At 39.9% G+C, this 22895-nt stretch overlaps 1 protein-coding gene across 2 annotated transcripts; it reads left to right on the top strand.

Annotated features, from left to right (window-relative positions):
• Positions 1 to 8486: 8486 nt before the first annotated feature.
• On the top strand, positions 8487 to 20657 carry C3H9orf64 (chromosome 3 C9orf64 homolog). 2 transcript variants are annotated; one of them, XM_044940240.1, is made up of 4 exons: positions 8487 to 9019; positions 9573 to 9796; positions 17467 to 17662; positions 19816 to 20657. In XM_044940240.1, exons 1-4 carry the CDS (start codon positions 8683 to 8685, stop codon positions 20046 to 20048), a joined length of 990 nt encoding a protein of 329 aa, XP_044796175.1. In that variant the 5' UTR covers positions 8487 to 8682; the 3' UTR covers positions 20049 to 20657. The 2 variants fall into 2 exon arrangements, with proteins under 2 accessions (XP_044796175.1, XP_006059169.1); XM_006059107.3 differs by having other exon boundaries at positions 9537 to 9796.
• The last annotated feature ends 2238 nt before the right edge of the window (positions 20658 to 22895 follow it).

Here is a 22895-nt window from a genome sequence, read left to right as displayed (position 1 = left end):
GTGGACTTAATTATGCAAATTAAAGTTATTTGTATCTCGAGGCACACAAACACAAAGCGTGGGGGTGGGGTGGATGGTGTCCTCTAGGAGCGTGAATCGTGATCCTTTACAAAATGACAGCAGTGGGGTCTTCTGGGTTCCAAAGCTGGTAGTTCAGGGCAACACCAACGGCACGCCAAGTGTTCAGGAATTCCAGACTAAAGGGCAAACTGGAGATTGTTCTCTGTACTGTTATTCTCATCAAGAGATTAAAGTGACATCCTACATGTTTATATAGCAAAGTCTTTTTACTACCAAATAGTTTATATCCCTATGCATTTGTATTTCCAATAATGTGGTTCTCGGTAATACGTTTAGAGATTTTTAGAATTTGATAGAATCCTTGACTTCTTGCGTTATAGTATTCTTAGCAACAGTTGTGGCCCTCTCCCCTTCCACCCTCCCTCCCTTTTAAAAAAAGATTTAGAAGTTCTCAGGTTCACTTTTGTTTTCCTTTGAAAGAGTAGAAAAGAAGGTTGGTTGGTTGGCTCTTTTTTAGTTAAGCCATTGAACTAAAACTCTCTGTTAAACTCTCTTATCCTTTGTTCACTTGAACATTCTCTTTATAGTATTTGAAGAGAGGGATATGGTGAATTCTGGAAGATCTTTCCTGAAGAGTCTTTCCCCCTATTGTTTAGACACAATCGACACAATCAGAAGTTTATGTTGAAAGGTAAAGAACATTAAAATCTTAAAACATCAAAAAAAGAGAGAAAGAGAGGAGAATTTCCTCCCTTTCTCCCTCCACAAACCTCTCTGAGGGACAGTTTCTTCGAGGAGTTTGTCCAGTGTGGTGTAGACTGTTTCCAAGTTGCGTCTGTTCCAGGCTCCCCACAAAGCAGCAGCCAGCACACATCACTTGCCAACCAAACTTCCTCTTTCCCTCTCCTTCGCTGTCAATGCCCCCAGACTACACCTCATAGATAAAACATTAGCACTTAATCCCTGCCTCAGGTTCTGTCACCATAGTTTTCTTTCGCATCTATTTATTTTTGCACCTTTTAAAAGCAGATTTTTCACATATGTTAGCGTTGTGAATCTCCTCTCTGCCCACACCTTTTTTTTCCCCCACTACTATCTAAGTGATCTACTGCCAACTGGCACCAATTCTCCAAATCAAAGTATGCATTGCATTAAAAAAAAAAAAAAACAAAGTATGCATTGCAAACACAATTGTGTGATCCTTTACTAAAAAATACACCAATCTGTCTACTTCTGTTCCTCAGAGTCTCTCCCGAATATTTCAGTGTGTTTTTTTTATTGTGAAGTGATGATCATAAGTTCAGTTGAACATCCATTACTTCATATAGGTGCAAAATTAAAGAAAGGAAATGTGTTTTTCTTACAATGAGAACTCTTAGGATTTACTCTGTTAACAGCTTTCATATATAACATCCAGCAATGTTAATTATATTTGGCATGTTGTACATTAAAATAGTACTTATAACTGGAAGTTCATAACTTCTGGCTGCCTTCATTCAATTTCTCCCCCCTACTTCATCATATTTGAATATCAGTTCTGGAAACTTCTTTAGCTTGTCTTTGAGCAGTGCAACAACCCCTTTCTTGATGATTTCCAGACTCCATTCCACTGACAGCTCAGCTCCAGCTTGTAGCAACCTTGAGCTAATGGTGATTACCAGACCAATATTTTGTGTTATATCCTGAAATGAAGTGTGGTGCGTTCAAAATTGTTCAAAGCAGTGCATACACCAAGTCTGGATGGTGGTGAAGAGAATTTGGCAGGCAGGCAGGAACTGATGATCTCTAATATTATTCAAATCACTTCTTCAGTGACATTTAAGTCTTGCTTGTAATCTGCTAAAGGAACATCTTTGGAACTCAGCAAACTTCTCAAGGACTGTCTAGCTTATTCCAGAACTTTGTTGTGTAATCTGTACACAGCAAGGAAAGTAATTATAGACTATCAGTTTACTGTAAAAGGATACAACACAGGAACAGCCAGACGCAAGAGATGGATAGGGCTAGGTATGTAGGAAGGGATGTAGAGGGCTCGTGCTCTCCCATCATGTTACTTTCCCTGAATCTCACCAATCTGGAAGCTCTGAACTGAGTTGTTGTTTTGTTTTGTTTATAATACTTACTTCTTCCTCCAAAGTAGGAAATATTAATATTTCACTAGCTAAAAGTAAACTATGGTTCAAAAAAATTCTAATTGGTTTTGAACAATAGTAAGAATGTTAATGCTCTATAATGGAAATGATATAGTTATCCTCAAGAGTTTTCATCAGAAGGAGTCCATTCTGTCCCTAATCCAAGCCTGGAGGTGGGATATTTTACATACAATAAGAATAGAATAGGAAGAGAAGAGTCTTTCCTTTTCTTTTCTAAGAAAACTAGGATAATTCCCTGATAGCTAAGACTCCTCCTGCAATGCAGGAGACCCCGGTTTGACTCCTGGGTCAGGAAGATCTACTGGAGAAGGGATAGGCTACTCACTCCAGTATTCTTGGGCTTCCCTTGTGGCTCAGCTGGTAAAGAATCTGCCTGTAATGCAGGAGACCTGGGTCTGATCCCTGGTTGGGAAGGCCCCTGGAGAAGGGAATGGCTACCCACTCCAGTATACTGGCCTGGAGAATTCCATCAGTCCATGGGGTCACAGAGTCAGACATGACTGAGTGACTTTCACTTTCACAATGCTCTAGAAGTTGAGAGTGAATTTTAAGAAAGTAGTCAATTTTAAGGGGCTTCCCAGATGGCGCCAGTCGTAAAAAAATAAAAACTAAAAAACCCACCTGCCAATGCAGGAGATGTAAGAGATGGGGGTTCTATTCCTGGGTCAGGAAGATCCCCTGGAAGAGAGAATGGCAAGCCATTTCAGTATTCTTGCCTGGAGAATCCTGTGGACAGGGGAACCTGGCAGGCTATACTGCATAGTGTCGAAGAGTTGGACACGACTGAAGCAACTTAGCACTCACGCATGCAGTCAATTTTAAATGCTATATATGGATAAATCAAGGAAAAACTGAACTGGAAAATTACACAGTAGTGAACTACATCTCTTTTCTGTTTGTTGTCTTCTTGGGGCTTTAGTCTATTGATCACTTTGGGAGAGTCATGAAAAATGAAAACAACAGATATCCTACCTTCACAAAATCCATTTTACTTCTTTGTTTTCCTCCTTCTGCATATATCAGAAACTACTCCTATCTAGCCATTGTCCACTACTCTCATCTAGTCTATTGTCCATCCATTGCTCCAGCCAACTTTTGCAACTTATGCTCAAGAATGCATTTTAACTCATTTTCTTTAGGTATCTGTCATAATCAATCATGATAGAAAATAGAAGATGTAGCAATGATTGTTGCCAATGCTTGAAATTTAATTCAGCTATTCAGACTGACGGTTCACTGATAATTGGAATAATCAAACTTGATTACTGGTCAGGAGGGGGAAAAGTGATAGGGACACAACATCATTGATCATGCCTCCCTCTCTGATCTTCTCTTCAAAAGCCTATGCCTAAGGCATAGAGCTTCTGGTAAAGGTTTTCAAAAGAAACATACTCTCTTGGTATGTTTCCTTGGCCCTTTAGAGCCATCTTACAACTATAAAGCCACATACTAATGATAGAAAACGAGGAGCCTAGTTCCTTGCTGACATTCTCAAATAGCTGCACCAGCCTTGGAGTGTCTACTTCTGTAGGTCTTACTGTATGATAATAACAATTTCTTTTTCATTTGGTCACTGGAGTCTGGTTTCTGTTGCTCAAGTATAACTCTACCCAGACATTTGATTGTCCACTTTTCCCACTAAATCATAAGATATCAGATAGGATCTGCTACCTGTGTAAGCTAGGATAATTTCATAGAAAATAATAGAAAACCCAACTCAAAATGTCTTTAACTATAAAGAAGAACTGTACAAAAAAGATCTTCACGATCCAGATAATTACAATGATGTGATCACTGACCTAGAGCCAGACATCCTGGAATGTGAAGTCAAGTGGGCCTTAGAAAGCATCTCTATGAACAAAGCTAGTGGAGGCGATGGAATTCCAGTTGAGCTATTTCAAATCCTGAAAGATGATGCCGTGAAAGTGCTGCACTCAATATGCCAGCAAATTTGGAAAACTCAGCAGTGGCCACAGGACTGGAAAAGGTTAGTTTTCACTCCAATCCCAAAGAAAGGCAATGCCAAAGAATGCTCAAACTACCACACAATTGCACTCATCTCACACGCTAGTAAAGTAATGCTCAAAATTCTCCAAGCCAGGCTTCAGCAATATGTGAACCGTGAACTTCCTGATGTTCAAGCTGGTTTTAGAAAAGGCAGAGGAACCAGAGATCAAATTGCCAACATCTGCTGGATCATGGAAAAAGCAAGAGAGTTCCAGAAAAACATCTATTTCTGCTTTATTGACTATGCCAAAACCTTTGACTGTGTGGACCACAATAAACTGTGGAAAATTCTGAAAGAGATGGGAATCCCAGACCACCTGACCTGCCTCTTGAGAAATCTATATGCAGGTCAGGAAGCAACAGTTAGAACTGGACATGGAACAACAGACTGGTTCCAAATAGGAAAAGGAGTACGTCAAGGCTGTTTATTGTCACCCTGCTTATTTAACTTCTATGCAGAGTACATCATGAGAAACGCTGGACTGGAAGAAACACAAGCTGGAATCAAGATTGCCGGGAGAAATATCAATAACCTCAGATATGCAGATGACACCACCCTTATGGCAGAAAGTGAAGAGGAACTCAAAAGCCTCTTGATGAAAGTGAAAGTGGAGAGTGAAAAAGTTGGCTTAAAGCTCAACATTCAGAAAACGAAGATCATGGCATCCGGCCACATCACTTCATGGGAAATAGATGGGGAAACAGTGGAAACAGTGTCAGACTTTATTTTTTTGGGCTCCAAAATCACTGCAGATGGTGACTGCAGCCATGAAATTAAAAGAGGCTTACTCCTTGGAAGGAAAGTTATGACCACCTAGATAGCATATTCAAAAGCAGAGACATTACTTTGCCAACAAAGGTCCATCTAGTCAAGGCTATGGTTTTTCCTGTGGTCATGTATGGATGTGAGAGTTGGACTGTGAAGAAGGCTGAGCACTGAAGAATTGATGCTTTTGAACTGTGGTGTTGGAGAAGACTCTTGAGAGTCCCTTGGACTGCAAGGAGATCCAACCAGTCCATTCTGAAGGAGATCAGCCCTGGGATTTCTTTGGAAGGAATGATGCTAAAGCTGAAACTCCAGTACTTTGGCCACCTCATGCGAAGAGTTGACTCATTGGAAAAGACTGACGCTGGGAGGGATTGGGGGCAGGAGGAGAAGGGGACGACAGAGGATGAGATGGCTGGATGGCATCACTGACTTGATGGATGTGAGTCTGAGTGAACTCTGGGAGTTGGTGATGGACAGGGAGGCCTGGCGTGCTGCAATTCATGGGGTCGAAAAGAGTTGGACACGACTGAGCGGCTGAACTGAACTGAACTGATAAAGAAGTTTATTAACTCAGATAATTGGAGATCTAGAAGTAAGACAAACTTAAGAGTAGACATAATCCCATGATTCCAGTTCCATTTCTCTCTCTGCCATTCTTTTGACTTCCCCTATATGTAGACTTCTGTTCCAGTTACCATCAAAGGGACTGTAGTGGGGGCTTCCCTGATGGCTCAGTGGTAAAGAATCCACCTGCCAATGCAGGAGACATGGGTTTGATCCCTGATGCAGGAGGATTCCATGTGCTGCGGAGAAACTAAGCCTGCTCACCACAACTATTGACCCTGTGTTCTAGAGCTTGAGATCTGGCAACAAAAGAAGCCACTGCAATGAGAAGCCCATGCATCTCAATTAGAGAGTAGTCCCCTGCTCACCACAACCAGAGAAAGCTTCACAAAGCAACAAAGACCCAGCACAGCCAAAAATTAATTATTTTTAAAAGAACTGTAGCAATTTCAAGCCTCACATCCAATAATAACTATGTCCAGAAGAATTGTGAATCACTTCTCAAAGTTCTCCTGGAAAAGACTTTCTGGAAGCAGCCTTCAAACCTATTCTTGCAACTCACTGAGGTGAACTGGGGAACATGCATGATCCTAATCCAATCTCTGGCAAGAGGGTAATATTACCCTTAGACCAGTCCAGACCTCTGGAGCTGAGAATGCTGTGCTACATCAACTGTGAATGAGAGAGGGATTTCTGAACATCAGAATTCTGTTGGGAAGAAATTCTGACAAAGGAAGGTAAGGATGTTGAGTAGGTAAAGAACTCACTTTTTGTACTCCCAGCATCTTGCAAACATACTTTAAAAAAAAAAAAAAAAAAACACCTCGACCCTACACATGCAAAGTTTATACTTTATCTCAACAAGTTCCTTGAGAGAAAGAAGCATGTTTTACTTCTGTTTATACTACTCCTGTGTCTAACTCAATAGCCTGAACATAGTAGAATTCAAGTTGTTGATTTTTCTGTCAACAAGCCTCAGAAAATAGCCTAAATTATTTAACCTCTTGGATTCTTTTGTAGATTGCTAGAACTTCTCGCTAATCAATCAACTTTTTTTTTCTTTTGGCCACATGGCTTGCAGGATGTTTAGTTCCCCACCAGGGATTGAAGCTGGGACAACGGCAGTGCAAGTGCCACCTCCTAACTACTAGACCACCAGGGAACTCTGTACTAATCAACTTCTTTGACTCCCAAGACTTAGAACTGCTGGGATAGTCAATAGGTCGACATTTATTCAATAACTGTGTTACTGTATTAGTTACTTTTTCAAGGAGAGCAAATCGTCAGAGAAGGCAATGGCAGCCCACTCCCGTACTCTTGCCTGGAAAATCCCATGGACGGAGGAGCCTGGTAGGCTGTAGTCCACTGGGTCACTAAGAGTTGGGCACGACTGAGTGAATTCACTTTCACTGTTCACTTTCATGCATTGAAGAAGGAAATGGCAACCCACTACAGTATTATTGCCTGGAGAATCCCAGGGACGATGGAGCCTAGTGGGCTGACGACTGAAGCGACTTAGCAGCAGCAGCAGCAAATTGTAGTGAAGTTTTTTTTTTTTTTTTTTTTGTAGTGAAGTTCTTAAAGCTCCTTTTTCTCATCCAAATGGAGAAACTAGAGGGATGATGTTCTGCTTTTCTAGGGGCACAGTTGTCAGACGTAAAGTTCCAAATCCTCCCCAAATTCATAACTACAGATGACTACTGATGATTGTTTTTAATAGCTGATTTTCAAAGATGTGAACATGTAATATGATCCATGGAAATATAAGTCTCTAAAGGAGAAAAAATATATTTGCTTTCTTTCTAAAATTTCATCACTAGGCAAATTTGGGTCATTGACTTCTAAAATTCATTCCTCATCCTACTAGAAAGTTTGTGTTTTGTTTTTGTTTTTAAAGTTTGGGGTTGTGAGGGGATATGTATATCTTCTAATAATGTCTCCTCAGTTGATTAGAGCCACTGACATAGTCCCTACCTGACCAGGATAGTTGGCATTGCTAAGGTTGGTTCACAGAAAGTGCCTTTGACTTGGAGATCTCATCTCAGCCTAGACCACTGCTGTGACTAAGGACTAAGCACTGAACCACTCAGTTTCTCTTGCAAAAACGGGGATTACAGTTGCTGCTTTTGACATGGCCCAAGACTAACTGGGATTCAGTATTTCAGTATTTAAGCACAAATCCAGACACACAATATTAATTTAACAATTTAAATGGATGTTTCCTCATGCACTTCTCCAAACATTCCAACTAGTCCTAAATCTCCCAATGGGCCAGGTGTGCTTATTTGCTCAGTCCTGCCCGACTCTGCAACCCCATGGACTGTAGCCTACCAGGCTTCTCCGTCCATGGGGATTCTCCAGGCAAGAATATTGGAGTGGGTTGCCGTTTCCTAATCCAGGGAATCTCAACCCGGAGATCGAACCCAGGTCTCCCGCATTGCTGACGGATCCTTTACCGTCTGAGCCACCAAAGGGGCCAAAATACAGCAAAATGAAGAGGACTGCCTGGGGGATAGGGATTGGGGGGACCGCCAACCCGTGTCGCAGTCTTGGGGTGGCTCGGTCCCCGACACTATGACCCATGGCCATAAAGTTCCTCGAGTCCCAGGAACTTGGCTGCAGCGTGTCGCCAACGGTGTCCTGCCCAGACTTCGCCCTCAGTAGGCAGGAGAGGCGCGGGAGCCGAGTGAGAGCAACACAGTACACCGGTTGGAGTAGCTGAAACTCGGGCCACAGCGCTCTCGCAGGCCCACCTGCCCTGGGGAGGGTGGGTGCACAGGCAAATCAGCTAAGTCCTCAGGTCTTAAGTTGGGCAACTCCCAGTAGGCGCGCGACCGACTCTCGGAGGCGGTTTCCAGACCTTCAGAACCGGAAGCGGGTCTGGGCGCGCGCCCGGGCCCGAGTGGGCGGAGCCCCCCTCCCGGAAGTGCCTGCAGCCTCGGGCTGGTTTTCGCTGTGCCCCAGTGGTGCGCGCGGGGCCGTAGGGGCTTGGGGAACGTCGGTTCTCTTATCCTCTCTGAGAGGGCGGGAGCCTGTTAGGGCAAAGATCCCGCGGTGGGAAGGGAGGGAAAGTCGTAGGGGACCCTGACGTCTGTCCCTGCTAGAGAGGGAAGGGCGTTTGGCCAGCCCGCGGGCAAAAGGTCGGTTCCTGTTCCACAGAAGTGCGGGATGGATGGGCTTCTGACTCCCAGGGAGTCTGCAAAATTCATTGCCGAGAACAGTCGAGATGTGTTCATTGATGACGGAGGCGTGCGGAGGGTGGCCGAGCTGCTGCTGGCCAAGGCCACGGGGCCCGAGCTGCGCATTGGGGGCTGGAAGGCGATTCACGAGCTGAACCCTAGGGGCACTGACGAGGCCGCCGTTAACTGGGTGTTCGTGACAGACACGCTCAACTTCTCCTTCTGGTCAGAGAGTGACGAGCATAAATGTCTGGTGGGGTTCGGGGGAAAGACGTACAGTGGGTACTGGTCCTTGTGCGCCGCGGTCAACAGAGCTCTGGACGAAGGTTGGTACCCCTACTCTCGGTCAGACCCAGTGGCGTTGAGATTTCATTTTACTGGGAGGGTCCCACAGAGTGGGTTGGGACATGGAATAATGTATTGATAAGACGAATTTATTGCCGGTACCTCTGCTTAAAAGTACGAGAAGAAGCTGGCATGAAATCTTTCTTCAGTGTGAAATGATTCTGATTTTAATACTTAGCACTGTCGCAGCTAAGACTGAAAGTCGGTTTTCTTAGGAACGCCACTCTGATGATATCTGAGGAGCAAAGGGACAAATATTATCCCACACTCTACACAGTCAAAATACATTTGGTGTAATATTACAATTGTTAGAAGTGGATGAGTAAGTACAGACAAGCAAATACAGAATGAGGGATCTGTTTCTGATTTTTAATTATTCATCTACTTTTAATTCATTCCTGTAATACTTAAGTGGTTTCAATTGTATGTTGTAAAAGCAAGGACCTAATGAATATAAAAGTATGACATTGTTCCTCTGTATGTGCTTTTCTTCCTAAGGGATCCCAATAACTAGTGCTTCCTACTATGCCACAGTGACCCTTGATGAGGTTCGGCATATACTCCGGTCTGACACAGATGTCCCCATGCCTTTGATAGAAGAGAGGCATCGGATTCTCAATGAAACCGGGAAAATTCTGCTTGAGAAGTTTGGAGGCTCTTTTCTTAATTGTGTCCAAAAAAGTGATAAAAGTGCTCAGAAGTTATTGTACCTGGTAGTTGAAAACTTTCCTTCTTACAGAGATGTGACTCAGTTTGAGGTGAGTTGCTCCCCTTCTAGAGATTTTAGAGTTCTTAATTATCTTCCCATAGATCTCTCTTTTACTTTCAGAACTCCTTTCGAGAATAAAAATTTAAATTCTGGAATTTTTTCCTAATGGAACCGAGGAACAGTAACAAAATTCTTAAGCAGTGTTAAAAAGACATTACTTCTCTTAATGTTTTCTAATCAGTATATTTCCTTTATTCTTTTGTCCTTTACAATGTTTCAAACCTAAGAAAACGCTAGACTTAACATGATGTCACTTAGGGATAGTGAGGTCCTTTTAATACTTCAAAAACTTTACTTCATTGGATAAGAATCAGAATGTATACTAAATTTTCTCTTAAAAAAATTTCTTGTTGAGTTCTAATGTATATATACTATGTATTTTCTTTTTCATGCACAGGGTAGTTTAACAGTATTATTTGCTCTATGGTACAAAGACTACGCTGGTGGCTCAGACGGTAAAGCGTCTTCCTACAATGCAGGAGACCCAGGTTCAGTACCTGAGTCGGGAAGATCTCTTGGAGAAGGAAATGGCAACCCACTCCAGTATTCTTGCCTGGAGAATCCCATGGATGAAGAAGCCTGGTAGGCTACAGTCCATGGGGTCACAAAGAGTCGGACATAACTGAGTGACTTCACTTCACTTCTTCACAAAAAAATTTAAGTAGGCATACTTTTTAAACGGTGAACATTTAGTATACTCTCCTAGTATACACCTGGATTTTATTTTTGTATAATTCTTTTAGAATTCATTATCACTGTGTATTTTAACTGTTGAATAGAATTGAAAGTAACTTAAGAGGGACCATATATATAAATCTCTTGACTAAGTTAATAAGTACTTATGTCAACTTGAAATTTTATAGCTACCCTTTTGTAATCACAACAACTAAAATGACTGGTAATATTGTTCAAATCTCTCTTTATGATTTATAAGGTATTTGCATGCACACACTCTCATTTGATCCACAGAACAATTCTGTAGGGCTAAGGACAAGGAGCATTATAGTCCTATTTGTAGACTTGGAACCAAAGTCTCAAAAATAGAAAGGTTAGCTAATGTACAATATCTTAGGTCATTTAGTCAAGAAATAGCTAGCTTTTCAGTTCTACTGTAAAGTGAAAGATGCCTGATTATGTTAAGATTCTTTTAATTGCAAGTGACAGACACAAAACAAGATTTGGAGATAAATATCCAGGATCAGGGACTCAAAGCCATGGGGATTCAGTCCTCTCTTCTTTGTTTCTGTTGACTCCATTTTTCTCTTACCGCAGACCAACTTTCTCCATGAAGTAGAAAAGCAGATAACTGATAGGACCTACTGTATAGCACAGAGAACTCTGCTCAGGCTCTGTTATAGCCTACTCTGTAACTCTACTCAATACTCTATAGTGGGAAAAGAGTTCCCCATTTTATCACTTTAGCTACCAGGGAGAGAGGGAGGAACTCTCTTGCTTCCAGTTCTAAAACTCCTGGACAAGGACTGATTGACCTGGCATGGATTATGACCAGTTAAGTGTGCCTGTGGAGAGTAGTATGGATGGGACACAGGCGGTTCCTAGGGAAGAGACCCTAGGCCACTGTTGAACTTCATTCTCTTCTGAGGAACCATTTTATTAATGCAGAGGTTCCTATGAGCTTTATCTTAGTCTTCAAAGTATGTCATTTCAACCTTGTTTTTCAGGAAATTTGGATCAAGTTCCTTATTTCATGCTGGCCATTTAAATATATTAAACAGTGTATAAAAGAAATCAAACTGTCATTCATGTTGCTTGGAATCTGTGTATTCCAGAATCAACGTGGTTGTTGTAGAAGAAGGGCTAAGATTAAATTTAACATGACTTTAGGATGCTGGCTCAGTTGGTAAAGAATCTGCCCGCAATGCGGGAGACTTGGGTTCGATCCCTGGGTTGGGAAGATCCCCTGGAGAAGGGAAAGGCTATCCATTCCAGTATTCTGACCTGGAGAATTCCATGGAGTGTGTAGTTCATGGGGTCTCAAAGAGGCGGACACAACTGAGCGACTTTCACTTGCTTACTCCCTTACTAGGATGGAATGAATTCAGGACATCATGTAGTTGTTTACTTTCAAGTTGTCCTGAATTTTTGTTTCTGTGAGAGAAAGGAGTGAATTTTTTTGGTAGATAAGATTGAGTTAGTAAGCATTTGCTGAAATTCTCTTTTATTTACAGCAGACTGCTTTCTTTTCATTTGCTGTATATGCTGAGAAGTTCAATTAGAAACTGTACCAGGATATAGATTAATTTTTAAGGCTGATAACACATTTTTTTTTTTTTTTCCTTTTTGGCCACACCATGCGGCATGTAGGCTTTTAGTCCCTTACTGGATATTGAACCTGTGCCCCCTGTATTTGAAACTCAGAGTCTTAACCACTGGACTGCCAGGGAAGTCCAAGACTGATACATTTTAAAAGGAAAATTAGTACCTGAGCCATTTCCCATCAGTACTCATTTCTAAAATACATTCTTACAGAAAATTCCCCAAAATGTAACAAAAATCAAATTTAAACATTTTAGTACTTTCTTAAAGAAGCTTCCCTGGTGGCTCAGACTGTAAAGCATCTGCCTGCAATGCAGGAGACCGGGCTTCGATTCCTGGGTCAGGAAGATCCCCTGGAGAAGGAAATAGCAATCCATTCCAGCACTCTTGCCTGGAAAATCCCATGGATGGAGGAGCCTGATAGGCTACAGTCCATGGGGTCGCAGAGTCGGACACGACTGAGCGACTGCACTTTCACTTTCACTTAAAGAAGTATTACTACATTTTTTCATTTTTCATTTATATTTTCATAAGATTATGATTATTGTTACTCCAAAGCACTATATTTCTTGAATCCCTGTGATTCCTCACATAACACTGAGTGTATAGTGAGGACTCAGTCCTTTGATTAGTAAATTTTAAGTTACCTTTGCATATTTATTTATTTTTAAAATTTTTTATGGAGTATAGTTGATTTACAATGTTGGGTTAGTTTCTGGTGACATAAATAATTCACCAAAGCGAATCAGTTATACATATGTGTACTCTTTATTATTTTTTTATTTTTTTGTCCACTCTTTTTTAGATTCTTTTCCCATTGCAGAATATTGAGTAGAGTTCTCTGTGCTATACAGTAGGTCTTATTAGTTATCTACTTTATATATAGTAGTGTGTATATGTCAATCCCAATCTTCCAAATGATTTCCCCCCCGCCCAACTTTCCACTCCTGGTAACCATAAGTTTGTTTTCTATTCTGTGATTCTGCATATTCATTTAAAAGATAAACGAATAATTAAAGCACTTTGCTCAATTCCTTGTCTAAAGGAATTCTGATGAACTTTTGGTACTGCTGCTGAATTCAGAAAGTGGTAAAATCAAATGTATTTTAAAAAATTTAGTTGGTTATTTATTGGCTGCACTGGGTCTTTGTTGCTGTGCTCGGGCTTTTCTCTAGTTGTGGCAAGCAGGGGCTACTCTCTAGTTGTAGTGCAGGGCTTCTCATTGTGGTGGCATCTCTTGTTGCAGAGCACAGGTTCTATGTGTGTGGGCTTCAGTAGTTGCCACACTTTGGGCTCAGTAGTTGTGGCTCCTGGGCTGTAGAGCTTGGGCTCCATAGTTGTGGCACATGCGCTCAGTTGCTCTGAGGCATGTGGAATCTTCCTAGGCCAGGGATCGAACCCATGTCCCTTGAGTTGGCAGGTATATTCTTATCCACTGTACCACCAGGGAAGTCCTCAAATGTCTTTCTATACATATTTAAAAAATTTTCTAATTGCAAAAGTAAAACAAATTAATTATAGAATTTGGATAGTACAGAGAAGCAGTCTTTATTCTGCCAAGAGGTAACCATTGTTCACAATTTGGTCTTTTTCTGTGTGTGACTATATATATATATATATATATGTATAGAGACTATAGATATATATATGAGCTGGGAAGAAATATGCTATATAAACTATTTTAGAATTTAATATATTATGAGCATCTATGTCAGTAAAAATTCTTTCACAGCACAGTTTTTTTCCATGCTACTCTTCTTAATGGCTTCATAGTACTCCACTGTATTGATGCACATTACCATAATTATTTGCCCAAACTGTTTTACCACAATAATTGTGATATATAGTTTTATTTTTTAATTAAATTTTATATCTTATTGTTTCCAGTTTTATGTAAAAATAAGCAATATTGCACAGCAGTTTAACACCCGTAATTATTTTCTTAGAATGGATTCCCCATAATGGGATTACTGAGTTAGAGTGTGGCCAGGATTTTCAGACTTATAATACATAAAAATGGTTACTCTTCTCCAGGAAAACAATAACAAAGAGGATCAGCAGTAGCATATTTGAGTGTCCTTTTCCCTACTCCTTCATAATATGATAGTAGTATCAATTGCTGTATTTTTTAATCTTCAGCAAGTTACTAAAAATAGTTATAATTGTTTTTAATGTTACACTTATTTACTGAGATTATCATTCATTTTTAGACATTGTGAACAAGTTAGTGAAGTTAGAGAATTTGTCTAAATGAAACAGTTTAGATGACTGATTTCTCAACCTGGCTGTGCCCCAGAATCAGGAGACTTCAGAATTCAGATACATTTCCAAAGCACCACCATCAAAGATTCTGATTGCTGGGTAAAAGAACTTTATTTTTTAAAACTCTTAAAGTGACTCTGATTTAGAATATTCAGTAACTATTGTTGTTTAGTTGCTAAGTCATGTCTGAGTCTTTTTCAACCCCAGTGACTGTAGCCCGCCAGGCTCCTCTGTCCATGGGATTTTCCAGGCAGGAATACTGGAGTGGGTTGCCATTTCCTTCTCCAGGGCAACTTCCAATCCAGGGATTAATAAACCTGCATCTCCAGTGTTGGCAGGTGGATTCTTTATCACTGAGCCATCAGGGAAGCCCATTCAGTAACTATATAAAAGCCCTAATTAACAAATCAACTTCCTTTATGCTGACATACTGATAAATATACATGAAAAGCTTGAGCTTTTCTCCCCTGGTGGTTAGGAATCCGCCTGCAATTCGGGAAACCTGGCTTTGATCCCTGGGTTGGGAAGATCCCCTGGAGGAGAGCATGGCAACCCACTCCAATATTCTTGCCTGGAGAATCCTCATGGACAGAGGAGCCTGGTGGGCAATAGTCCGTGGGGTTGCAAAGAGTCAGATAGGACTGAGTGACTAAGCATAATTGATAACATGTTACGTTATGATTAAGCATTTGTAATTCTTGACCTTTCTATTTGTTCATGATAAGTTTGTTGCAGAAAATCAACTCATGGTTATAGTGTTTTACATTGATTATTATTTTATAAAGGTACTATTTTGAAAATATTTTATTTGCAAAGCAAAGCTTTAATGCAAAGCATTATGGTACATATGTGTTATGTACTTAGTTGCTCAGTCATGTCTGACTCTTTGCGACCCCATGGGCTGTGGCCCACCAGGCTCCTCTGTCCATGGGATTTTCCAGGCAAGAATAATGAGGTAGGTTGCCATGCCCTCCTCCAGGGGATCTTCCCAACCCAGGGATTGAACCCAGGTCTCCCGCCTTGCAGGAGGATTCTTTACCATCTGAGCCACCAGGGAAGCCCTATGGAACATATAGGGAATTGTTACTAGAGAATTTACTGGTATTTTCAGTGATATCAGTTAATATTTTAGAGATGTAGATTTGGTTACTAAATTATTTGACTACTAAAAACCATATCAGCTTGTTAAAAAATGCTTTATAGGTGATTTGAATTTATTTTTAGATTCTTCACTTGAATTTGTTTTTGTTTTCATTTTAGGGTATTATAATCTAACCTTCATGATATCCTAGTTGGCTACCATGAAAACAGTGCTCATGATGTGACAATTTGTGTTTTGTTAGATGCTGGCACTGATTTTGTTATATAAGTCTGGCTCCTCGATTTTTCCTGTTTGCTCTATGCATGCATGCATGTTAAGGTGTTTCAGTCATGTCCAACTCTTTGCAACCCTATAGACTGTAGCCTGCCAGGCTTCTCTGTCCATGGGAATCTCCAGACATCGTGCTCTCCTCCAGGGGATCTTCCCAAGCCAGGGATTGAACCCATATCTCTTATGTCTCCTGAATTTGCAGGAGGGTTCTTTACCACTAGTGCCACCTGGGACGCCCTTGCTCTATGAATCTTGTTAAAAATAGGAGACAATAGCTTCTATTATAATATATATTATGATTAATACTTCTTTTTGGAACAGTTTTATTTTGTGAATTAAGTTTTATGCTTGCTGTTCAATAAAGTTTACTTGAATTAGAAATCTAGTTACCATCTACAAGTCCAGCATCCATAAAGGAACAATTTCCAGGTTGTCATATTTTGGTAGGTTTGGGAATATAGATTATTCCCAGATGATATAGAAATATTTCTTAGTAGTAATTACTTCCCCCATCACTCAATGTAATTTACAGACTTTACACCGAAAAATGAGTGTATGTATTTGCCCTAAAAAACAAAATATTCTGTTTCTTAGTGGTGGCTTTAGAAAATTTAGTTAAAAAGAATGGAAAACTTAGTTTACTTAGAAAAAGTACATCTGGATTGATTGCAGGGGGTATTCTTTAAGGTTAAACAATATTAAGTTATTTCTCATTAGGATAGTATAGCAATATTTTTAAAAGAAGTAGTTTTAATGGAGTTTTTTTTTTAATAAAGGAATCTATATTATCATCTTAAAGAATTTTTATATGGAGTCTATACTTGAAGAATTTAATTTCATTCTTTATTTACTTCTTTATGTCATTTACTTATTTAAACATTCTCCAAGGTGGTCAGAATGTGTTTTGGGAGCCAGTGATACTTTTTCAGTTAGCAGACTCACAGTTATAAAAGATGATTTGAGGTCATTAGCCTGGGTATTAAGACTAGGAGTAGATTGTAATTATGTTTTTCCACAGTCAGTGCTAATGAGCATTTGTAGTTTTATAGAGAATTTTTGAGTTAAATTATGACCCATTGTCTTATAATGCTTGGTTAACTTTGTTTCTGCCATGTATAAATATAATTGGTAGCTTATTTTGTTATATGGACTTAAATATTGACTTGGACTGTTTCCAAAAATTGTTGACTTGATAAATTCTAGCTGTTGATCAGTTGTGTGTTTATCTCTGAAATAAGTTAATCATTTTATCTGAAAGGAAATGGTTAAAAAAATGGATATTGTAATTCTCTTCAAAAGTAAGTTCAGGGATGATTATTTTTTCTTTCATATGCTTCTATATTTTATATAATTAATGTGAATTATGTTGCAGTCAGAAAAGTATATATATATATTTTAAGAAACTTTCTAAAGAAATGCTATCTAGCCCTTAAACATAGTAAGCAGATAAATTATAGTGGCACAGAAATATGTATATAAAGTAATGTCATTGGAAAAGAACTAAGTAGTACCATGATGACATGAATTGTATTTTATGTGTTTTGAAAAATAAAGGAAATAAACCTGGAGTGATAGAGATAATTTAATATCTATAGACTCCCTTTTTTTCTATAAAAGGTCTATAAATTCTTACCGAAGAGTAAGATTATTTACCCTTGAAAAAATGTTTTCGATGTGTACCTTTTTTTAATAGCATACATAAGGCTTTCAGATACCCAGGTAACATTCATATTCTCTTCATTCATCAGGGGAAAAGAATTTCTTTTTACAAAAGGGCCCAAATCCTGGTGGCAGATACGTGGAGTGTATTAGAGGGGAAAGGAGATGGCTGCTTTAAGGACATCTCCAGTATCACCATGTTTGCCGACTATAGATTACCTCAGGTTCTCGTTTACCTGGGAGCCCTGAAATACTCCAATGAACTACTGGAGAAGCTTCTCAAAGGTTTGCTAGCTTAATTAAGACATTCTTTGTTATACTGTGAATTGTTCAGTCTTTGTCATTTCTTTCACAAAAGGTCTTCCCTTAAAAAAAAACAAAACACTATTATTGTTAAAAGCACATGTAAAGAATGCAAAGGCAATTAAATTATAGAGAAAATTGCTGTTTGTTTTTTACACCATGGAATATGGTTATTGCTGGAAATCACACTATCTGGACATCATCATTTCAGAGTCTTACATTAAAATGACACCTACATTTATGTCACATGAAGGTGTGCAACACTAAGACAGTTCAGGTTTGTATTCAAAGTGTTATTAATTAAGCTTAAGAGCACACTACACTGTGAAATAAAAAGTGGGCTGAGAGATAAATATGTACTGGATTTTGAGTGAGGAGGCTCCAGGGTCTGCTGCTGGTTTATCTTGCACAAGTCACTGACTTTTCTAGGCTTATTTATTTGCCATAAGTATAGATAATTGTGTTTGTATGAAAAGTAACTTTTCGCTTTTTGAATATTCCTTTGCATAAGGAAAATAATTATATTGTACAATTTTCATGTTAATTTCTCTTTTAGGGGCAATATTTTCAGCTACTTTTTTCTTTATTTTTAAAAGAAGTTGTTTTTATGATTGAGTAATTTTCTCCCGTCAAATAGATTTCAATCACCCAAAATAAGAATGACACAGCATATAAAGGTACCATTATTCCTATGGTTGCTTCTACCAGATTTTTATGTAGCCTTGGGCAATCCATTTTGCCCATTTCCTCATTTGAAAAATAGCAAGCTGTTCTATGTCATAATACTCATGTCTGGGATCATTAATTGTTGAATACCTTTAAAGGGACAACCTTTAGCAGTCAGGGCTTCTTCTACATACAGCCATATTCAGTTGATTTTTTTTTTGGGGGGGGCGGTGTATGCAATACACATTCCTATCTTTATAAACACTTTCTTGCCTGGTTTCCCCCACCCAAATTTTCTTTTATTCAGTTCAAATCCTACACATACAAAAAGGCTTAACTCAAATGCTAAGTCAGTGTCTGTTCCTCCACTTGCCCCAAGGATCAGAGATAGAGATAAGGAAGGGACGCAAGTAACAATTTAAGATCCCAAGTGACAGAATGGAACCAGTGGGGGTAGGGCATTTCCTCTAGGTCTCAGTGGATCACAGGGCTTCTCAGCTACTGTGAAGCTCTGTGCAAGCGTACCGATTGGTGGCCTGAGGCCAAATATAGCTTGCAGATGTGTTTTGTTTGGCTTGAACTGTGTTTTAAGCAATTTTTAATTAGTTATCAACCCTTGACAATTAGATTTCACGTGAAATTCAATTTTCTGATTTCCAAGAGAAGAAAAATGCTCAAACTTTGGGGTCTACCTTGACGGGGCAGCATATGCTCTCTAATTGATCACATTTTGCATCCAGCTGCTGCATCCACTTACTCTATCTGCCTCATCTTTAATGACAGTTGAGTTGCTAAGCCCAATTCTAGTCTCCCTGGCAAAGCACTGCCAGTGTCTACCTTGCAGGATCAGATATACTCTGGAGATAAGCACTGAATACCTGTAGGATCTAGCGGCTCTGTATTCAGGCAGAGCTGACAGAAGGATCCTGACTCTGAAGAACAAGAATGGTTTTCCTTGCTCAAACTAAGAACTTTGATCTCCTAGGTTTTTCTTGATGTCCCCAAGACAACATTAAGTTCTCAAGGGTAAGGGAGGTGCTGTTTATTTGGCCCCCTGGGAGTCCTCCAAATTTTGCAGTAATTTTTTTTCTCCAACATCAAACCCAAATTTTAAATCCTCTCTTTTAAATAATTTAATAATCTTGCTGTCATATTTTCAAATGTATGGCTCACCCATATTCAATTAGCAGATATTTATTGGGGAGCTAGTATATGCAAGGGGCCATGCTAGGTCCTATGAATATTGAGACAATCAAATCAGACACGATCCCTGTCCATGTGGAACTTAACTTGCAATTTTGAACTAATGCCAGAGTTTAGACATGGTTTAAATTACCAAAAATAAATAAAGTCTGAGATTTACAATTTTAAAATGAGTACTGTTTACTGCATTTTGTCCTACAGTAAAGTTTTGAATACATTTTATTTCATTGACTATTAGTGCTTATTTTTCTTTTTCTTCCTTGCAGGAGAAATGCTTTTTTATGGGAATAGGCAAGAGGTGGAAATCAGAGGGTGCTCAGTTTGGTGTGTCGAGCTGATCAGGGATTGTCTTCTGGAGCTTATTGAAAAAAAGGGTGAAAAAACTACTGGAGAGATCAATTCCATTCTTCTGGATTATTACTTATGGGACTATGCCCGTGATCACAGGGAAGATATGAAAGGAATTCCATTTCATCGTACACGTTGCATATATTATTGACCCATAGTGTCAACTGATCCTAAGAAATTCCTTGTATCATAATTATTTATACAATTCTTCTTTGATATTAAGAGAAAGTGGTAGAGGTTACAGCAACAAGAAAATTGATTAGCCAGACTCTCTTAAAATCTTTTCCTGACATATCACCCTGTATTCCCAATTTTATCCTTTGTTTGCTTGTTTAATTTTGACTGTATTTTCCCTTTCTATAGATACATGAGAGAAATGAAGAAAATTTAATGCTTTCTTTAAATCTCAGATTTTTTAAAATTAATCATGTCTTATAATGATCTTTAGTGATAATATTTCATCCATTCAATCGGTATCTTTTTTCACGGTATAGTAATTTTCTGTGTACCATAATCATTTGATACGAGAGAGAGTTAGGGTCTTTGCTGTATTGAATTGTATGTATATGAATACAATATGAATACATATACATACAAATATGTAATTGAATGCTGCCACTCTTATAGACATCAATCTTGACAGATATTTTAAAACTTTTTGTTGATTAACATAATGATTTTCAATTTAGGATATCTATTTTTTTTTCAGAGTAACTACATTGGAACTTATTGAATAAAGATTTTTCAAACATTTCTTAAATATGGAATGAATTGTTTCATTAAATAGAATTTACCAGATATATTATTTTAAAGTTTACTTGAATTTGATTATCTATGTTGTAGGACTCTCATTTCTCAGCTTCACCACCACTTTTGTCTAATGTGGTTAGTCATTCAGTCATGTCCAACTCTTTGTGACCCCACATACTATACCCTGCCAGGCTCCTCTTTCCATGGGATTCTCCAGGCAAGAATACTGGAGTGGGTTGCCATGCCCTCCTCCAGGGGATCTTCCCAACTCAGGAATCAAACCCAGGTCTCCCACACTGCAGGGGAATTCTTTACAGTCTGAGCCACCAGGGAAGCCCATCGTCTTAACATAATCTTGATTTTTGTTAATTATTGACCTTGTCACCTCACTGTGTGTAAATTAGGGAAAGCTTGGAGAAGGCGATAGCACCCCACTCCAGTACTCTTGCCGGAAAATCCCTTGGGCGGAGGAGCCTGGTAGGCTGCAGTCCATGGGGTTGCTAAGAGTTGGACATGACTGAGCAACTTCACTTTCACTTTTCACTTTCATGCATTGGAGAAGGAAATGGCAACCCACTGCAGTGTTCTTGCCTGGAGAATCCCAGGGACGGGGGAGCCTGGTGGGCTGCCGTCTATGGGGTCGCACAGAGTCTGGCACGACTGAAGTGACTTGGTGGCAGCAGTCCTTTCTCCAAGCACTTTACTGCCATCTGCTGGAAACTTGTCAGAGTAACTTTACAAATGAGTGGGAATGTGAATGGGGCACCCGAGTCCTATACTGCCCCTTTTTTTTTTTTAATTGGAGTGTAGTTGCTTTACAATGTTGTATTAGTTTATATTGTACAGCAAAGTGAATCATCCATATGTTTACGTATATCCCCTTTTTAAATTTCCTTCCCTTTTAGGTCACCACAGAGCACTGAGTAGAGTTCCCTGTGCTATACAGTAAGTTCTCATTGGTTATCTATTTTATACACAGTAGCATATATACCGGAGAAGGCGATGGCACCCCACTCCAGTACTCTTGCCTGGAAAACCCATGGATGGAGGAGCCTGGTGGGCTGCAGTCCATGGGGTCGCGAAGAGTCGGACACGACTGAGCGACTTCACTTTCACTTTTCACTTTCATGCATTGGAGAAGGAAATGGCAACCCACTCCAGTGTTCTTGCCTGGAGAATCCCAGGGACGGGGGAGCCTGGTGGGCTGCCATCTATGGGGTCACACAGAGTCGGACACGACTGAAGTGACTTGGCAGTAGTGGCAGTGCCAGCATATATACATCAATCCCAATCACCCAATTTATCCCACTCCTTCCCTCCTTGGCGTTCATACATTTGTTCTTTACATCTGTGTCTCTGTTTCCGTTTTTCTGATAGGCTTATCTGTACCACTTTTCCAGACTCCACATATATGTGTTAATATACAATATTTGTTACCTCTTTCTGACTCACTTCACTATGTATAACAGTCTCTAGGTCCGTCCACGTCTCTGCAAATGGGACAATTTTGTTCCTTTTTGTGAGTGAGTTAAAAAGCTCTCACCCCAGAAGTAGTGGTCTTGTATCTATCTCTCCCCTTTGTGACTAAGGGGAAGATGATCTCGTCCCTAGTTCTAGGGGTGGACCCAAGTTAATAAGAATGGTTTCTTATTCATGGTAATCCTATTCTCTGTCTGTTATTGCTCTATGCTATGCTATGCTAAGTCACTTCAGTCGTGTCCGACTCGGTGTGACCCCATAGACGGCAGCCACCAGGCTCCCCCGTCCCTGGGATTCTCCAGGCAAGAACACTGGAGTGGGTTGCCATTTCCTTCTCCAACGCATGAAAGTGAAAAGTGAAAGCCAAGTCGCTCAGTCATGTCCGACTCTTAGCGACCCCATGAACTGCAGCCTACCAGGCTCCTCCATCCATGGGATTTTCCAGGCAAAAGTACTGGAGTAGGGTGCCATCACCTTCTCCGGTTATTGCTCTAATAATGGATATATAATCTAGCTCTGGCTAGTACACTGAAGGGCAACTCTGAAGGGAGGCTCATGGCAAAAGGTTTCTTCACTTTTAAGAAAGGGCCGTGGAAGGAGATCACTATTCTTCCCCTGAGCAACGTTCTGTCTAAATGTGGTGCCTGAAGCTGTAGTAACCACTGTGTGAAGCCAGAGCCCTCCAGTACCTGCCTTGCCTGAGTCAAACTTAGCTCTGGCTTTCATCCCTGACATGATGAACACAGCACCTTATTATTGCCATCATTTT

Source organism: Bubalus bubalis, chromosome 3 (assembly GCF_019923935.1).
Source record: "Bubalus bubalis isolate 160015118507 breed Murrah chromosome 3, NDDB_SH_1, whole genome shotgun sequence".
Classification (NCBI taxonomy): Eukaryota; Metazoa; Chordata; class Mammalia; order Artiodactyla; family Bovidae; genus Bubalus; species Bubalus bubalis.
Note: the sequence above shows the minus strand (reverse complement) of the source record. Positions and strands in the feature narration are given on the sequence as shown.

What these genes read in the sequence shown, in the direction of transcription:
- C3H9orf64 (XM_006059107.3), top strand. Translation starts at nt 8,683, where the DNA reads ATGGATGGGCTTCTGACTCCCAGGGAGTCTGCAAAATTCATTGCCGAG. An exon ending in GAGATGTGACTCAGTTTGAG is followed by an intron (nt 9,797 to 17,466) that starts GTGAGTTGCTCC and finishes TTCATTCATCAG; the next exon opens with GGGAAAAGAATTTCTTTTTA. An exon ending in ACTGGAGAAGCTTCTCAAAG is followed by an intron (nt 17,663 to 19,815) that starts GTTTGCTAGCTT and finishes TCTTCCTTGCAG; the next exon opens with GAGAAATGCTTTTTTATGGG.